General features: G+C 51.5%; 1 protein-coding gene across 2 annotated transcripts; it reads right to left on the bottom strand.

Annotated features, from left to right (window-relative positions):
- Positions 1-260: 260 nt before the first annotated feature.
- CCDC153 (coiled-coil domain containing 153) lies at positions 261-4145 on the bottom strand. 2 transcript variants are annotated; one of them, XM_044260635.1, is made up of 7 exons: positions 4101-4145; positions 3708-3789; positions 3205-3270; positions 2684-2803; positions 2041-2133; positions 761-891; positions 261-459 (listed from the first exon to the last, which is right to left on the bottom strand). In XM_044260635.1, exons 2-7 carry the CDS (start codon positions 3775-3777, stop codon positions 331-333), a joined length of 609 nt encoding a protein of 202 aa, XP_044116570.1. In that variant the 5' UTR covers positions 3778-3789; positions 4101-4145; the 3' UTR covers positions 261-330. The 2 variants fall into 2 exon arrangements, with proteins under 2 accessions (XP_044116570.1, XP_044116569.1); XM_044260634.1 differs by lacking the exon at positions 4101-4145 and having other exon boundaries at positions 3205-3275; positions 3708-3831.
- Positions 4146-4817: the final 672 nt, after the last annotated feature.

Consider the following 4817-nt stretch of genomic DNA (forward strand, 5'->3'; position numbering starts at 1 on the left):
TCACTGTAGGTTTATTATAGAAAGGGCCTTGCCCCCACAAATCTGGCTGCCTGTGTTGGCAGGGCGAAGGATGGTGATTGAAGGGCCCCAGAAGGGCCTCAGACTCAAAGTCTGGGGCCCATTTTCTCTAAGAGAGCTGCTGAGAGTTTGTCAAATTTCTCTCCTCTCTTTAAGTCTCCAGGGCAATGGGCCAGCCCAGAACCAAGATGTCCCCAAAAGTGATACTCGTATCTGCCAAAAAGCCACAGACCACAGTTCTGTTGAGTTCTACATCAAGATAGCTTTATTGCTGGAGCCTCTAAGAGCCCCGGAGACTAGCGGCTTACGGCTTCAAAGATCCAGGGGGTTGAGTCCAAACTGGCGGAGCTGCTCCTTGTACTTGGCATGAAGTCTCAGCACAGCCCCGTCCCACTGAGGCTTGACGACCCTCAGCTTGGCCAAGAGTCGGTCCAGGCTGCCCTGCAGACACCAAGTTTGAGGCCCCAGAAAAGGAGAGGGTAGAGTGAGCAGTGCCCCAGGCTGGTCTGTATGCTTTCCTCGCCAGTGTCTTCTTCAAGTTCTTACTCTTAGTAAGTAGGCATGGTTGTATTCCCCTGCCAGTCTGCCCTCAAGACAGAGCAGGATTCCCTGTGGAGATGCTGCTTCTCCTTCCCCCGGGTCTACCATTGATGACGATGGCAGCATGAACTAGTTTGGGTCGGAGTGGGAGGATAGGGGAGCGCTAGGTACTGGGGGTTGGGCTTCCAACGGTGGTGCTTACATGTAAGATTTCCTCATACTTGGCCTCCATGTCTGCCACGTGGGCCCGAAGCTGAGCCAGAGTCTGGTCCCGCTCTCCCAGGGCCTGCTCAGCCTCTTGCCCTGCAGCCTTGGCCTCCTTCTGGCACGTCTCTGCGGGGTAGGACAGAAGGATGAAGGGGACTGCCTAGTGACACTCTCCCTGTGAACAGAGTCCTCAAAGGTGCCTAAAAAGCAGAACTTAAATGGGATCACTCCAGCCTTCCCCCAGGATCATCAATTTTCCCACAGTCCGTATAAAGAGCTGATGTATACCATTAAGGTACAGCTGAGAAAGTAGTGGACTTATGACAAGGGATGTGGGTCCAAAGTCTGGTTGTCACTTAATATCTGTGTAAGCTCAGGCATGCCTCTCTCAGACTCAGTTTTTTCATCTTTAAAGACAGACTGATACAAATCTTACTGGCTTACTGTGAGTTAAATGCGAGAATGTGTGAGAAGATGCCTCGTATATACAGGAGGTGCTCCCTAAATGCTGATTGATTTTAAATTTGAGAGAAGGCAAGGATTAGGAAAGAAATGCAGGGTCTGCATGGCAGAGAAGCAAGTCTTGGGTATCTGTAGCTAAACTCAGGCCATTTGAGAGGAGCCTGGCTGACTTGGTCCGTAGTGCCTGCTACTCTTGATCTCAGGGTCATGAGTTCAAGCCCCACATTGGGCGTGGCACCTACTAATAAAGAAACTGAGGCTATTTGAGGTTAAGAAAACTCTGAGACCACAATTATGAAAGATCTTATGTGCCATGCTAAGATAGTTCAACTCTACCTTGTAACCAAAAGAGAAAAGAAAACCTTACTGTTCTTTACATTTTTGTTTATCTGGAAGGCTTATTCCTTTATTTAGCAATAATTACGTAGGACTTGGCATGCACTTGGCATTGAAGATATGAAAGTAAATAAGTCAAATATCTTTTAGTTTCATTGTAAAAATCAGCTAAGAGGGAATATGTTTCGCTCATGACAGATAAGGCAGGGGTGCGGAGAAAGACCCAGATTTGGAGAGATCATGGAGAGAGGGAGATGAGATGAGAAACCAGGTCTGCTTTAGTTACAACTTAGAGATTTTTATCATCTTGAACCCTCCGCTCCAGTCCTCCATGGTGGAGGAGTCAGTGGGGAAAATGGTCCAAGGGTCTAGACAGCACACAGTCTTCCAGAGAAAGATGATCTTCAGTCCGCCCCTGCAGGCTGGACCTTGTCAGTGCCCCAGGAGAGAAAGGGCTTAGGGAGTGGGGAAGCCTACCCAGCTGTTCCCGAAGGCCCGTCACTTCTTCCTCCAGCTGCCTGCTGCGGGTCTCCATTTCCTTCTGCAGGGCCTGGCACTGACGACTCATTTCTGTGGTGGGGGCAGAGGGTGACCAGGGACCCAGGTGTGGATGGAGTAGTGGAGAGAGGAAAGGAAGCTGTGGGTGGTGAAGGGCCTGCTTGGCCCAGTGGGACAGGAACATAAAGGCCTTCTCGGTTCCCGTGATTTTAAGAAGCTGGCAGAACTGGAACACCTGGGGCAGAGCTGGGAAACCACACCCCTTTCCCCTCCCCGACCTGGTCCAGTCCTGGACCTGGATTCTAGCCCTTCTCCCCACTTACTCCCATGGCACCAATGAGACAAGGCCATGTAAGTTTTTGTAATCCACATTACTAGAGGTGCTTTCTGTAATCCATAAAGCACATGCCATTGGGCATCCTGGAAGGTTCCTGCCCAGCATCCCGGAGGCCTTCCTTTGGTTCTTTCAGGCCCTGTGCCTGATCCATGCTGAGCCGGGAAGGTTGGGGATAGGCATGGCAGATGGAAGTCCTCCTCAGTTCCCTTCCTGCACCCTCTGGCCCTCTTGGTTGTCCTCTTCCAGGCCCCTGTCTCCCGCCTACCTGCCTGGCCAACCACACACCTGCATAGATGGCCTTGCTCTCACTTCGGGCCTCCTCCAACTCAGCCTCCAACACCTGCAGCCTCTGCCTCAGCTGCTCCTCAGAAGCTTTAGCCCGGCGGGCCTCATCCCTCCGCAGAGCTGCGAAAAGTCCCAGAGCAGTCCTTACAACGGGCTGAGGGTCCCACCAAATCAGGCCCCAAGGGCTTGATAGACTCCTCCCACCTCTGGGAACCTGGTGGCAGATTCCCAGCCTCTCATTCTCTCATTCTCTCTGGATTGGTTGGTTGGTTTTCCCCCCTAGAATCCCATGAGCTCTTCATTGCTAAGAAGGCAAAACTCCATGTCCTGCTTATGAAAAATAGCTCTCCTCACCCACCCTCACTGCCCACCCCTTCTTCGCAATGTCAAGTCTTTCTCCACTGGGGGATGGGGAAGACATCAGCTCGGCCTCCTGACACAGCTCCAACCATCCAAGCCTCCAGGATGCAAACTGCCCCATTGTCCCACCTCTGGTGTCCCAGAGCCTCTACCCTTCTTACCCAGGTGGTCTTGGAGCAGCTTCTTCTCCATCACTACCCGCCGGTATGCGGACTTGGCCTCCACATCTGCCCTGGCAAGTTGGCAAAATCTCAGCTTATCATGATCTCAGCCTTCCTCATGTCTCCCCATCCTCAGCCTACACCTTGGACTTTTTCCCTGCAGCTCTGAGGGCCTCTAAACAAGGGATCTCTGATGGCGAGGCTACCGAGGTCACGCCTGTGTCCTGGCTACCCAGCACAGAGTAGGTACTTGGAATATGGGTGATGAATGTATTAAGGAAGGCACAGAGCCAGAAGGGCACCACGGAGCGGGTGTGTGCTGATTTCCCCAATTTCCCAGCTCCATAGAACCTGGGGGCAGGGGGAAGACATGAAGAGGGAGGGGCATGAAAACTCTGTCTTGTCATGCAGAGGGCTTCGTTCTCTCTGGAGCACCTCTGCTTAGTCTCTAAGCCAGAGCATGGAGAAGCAGGAGGCACTCACCTCCAGCCACCCTGACTCACCAGCGCCCGCATTCTCTTTCTTCTTCTGTGCCCCAGTTTTCTTCCCCTTTCCTTTGGTTTTGGGTGGCATCTCCTTGCTGTCCTAGGGAGGGAGAGGACTCATATTTAAGCCTGGGCATGGGGCTCCTTTCCTGACTCCTGGACTGAACCAGGAGTCCTAGGAAAGTTAGAGTTCTAGTCTCCAAGTCTTTCTCTTCTACTTTCCAGAAGCTTCCATGCTTGGACTCCTTGGAACTTTAGGCAAGGCTGGTATTTGGGGAGGGTGGAGCTGTTTCTTTCTATCAGTCAGGTTCTATGAGCAGAAATCACTCCTCTCAGTCGTCTTTTGGAGAAAATAAATCTCAGTACTTGTCCCTTCCCTCTTCCCATCATCCTTGCCCTGCCTCTTCTTACCTGTAGGATCCTCTCTGGCCTCTGCTGTGTCTCCCTGTGGGGTGACCCACTCGTGGGAGGGGCAGAGAAAAGGCCCAACCAGCTCAGAGCCTGAGGAGGAGCCTGGGTTCTGGGAGCCAATCCAGGGTGGCAAATTTCCTTTGAGGGCAGGACTGAGAACTGCACGGTTGGGTGAAATTGGAGACCAAATGTTGTCCAGGTAACTGGGAAACATGGAGCTCATAGGCAGGTGGAATGTGCCAAGCACAAAGCTTAAAATAGCGAGGTCCTGGAGGGTCGCTTCTCTCCTTATCCCTAAATCCTAAATGTATTTTGAGGAGAAAGAGCTTTGGAACCAGTTAACTATGCTTTATTTTCACTTAGCAGTGCCTGAAGTTCCGAGACATACAAATGACAGATTTTCACATCTGACAGGATGCTGTTGTGCTGACACAGAGGAAAAGGGCTGACAGTAGCTCTAGGTGATTTATATCTCTAGGGCTCATGAGGGAGCACATGGCATTATTAGGCTTTGGAAAGGTGTTCTGCAGTGTATGAGGGAAAGAAGTGCAGAATGTAGCTGAAGGAGTTTCTCACTTCAGAGAAAGGCAACACAGAGGAGAGGTAGACCCATGGACTCCAGGGTGCTGACATAGAGGGAGACAAATGTAGAAGAAAGGATATTGGTTAGAGACAAGAGCCATGAGTTCTAGTCCCCCTTCCGGTTGTGTAAACTCT

The sequence above is a fragment of the Neovison vison genome, chromosome 7 (assembly GCF_020171115.1).
Source record: "Neovison vison isolate M4711 chromosome 7, ASM_NN_V1, whole genome shotgun sequence".
NCBI classification, from domain to species: domain Eukaryota; kingdom Metazoa; phylum Chordata; class Mammalia; order Carnivora; family Mustelidae; genus Neogale; species Neogale vison.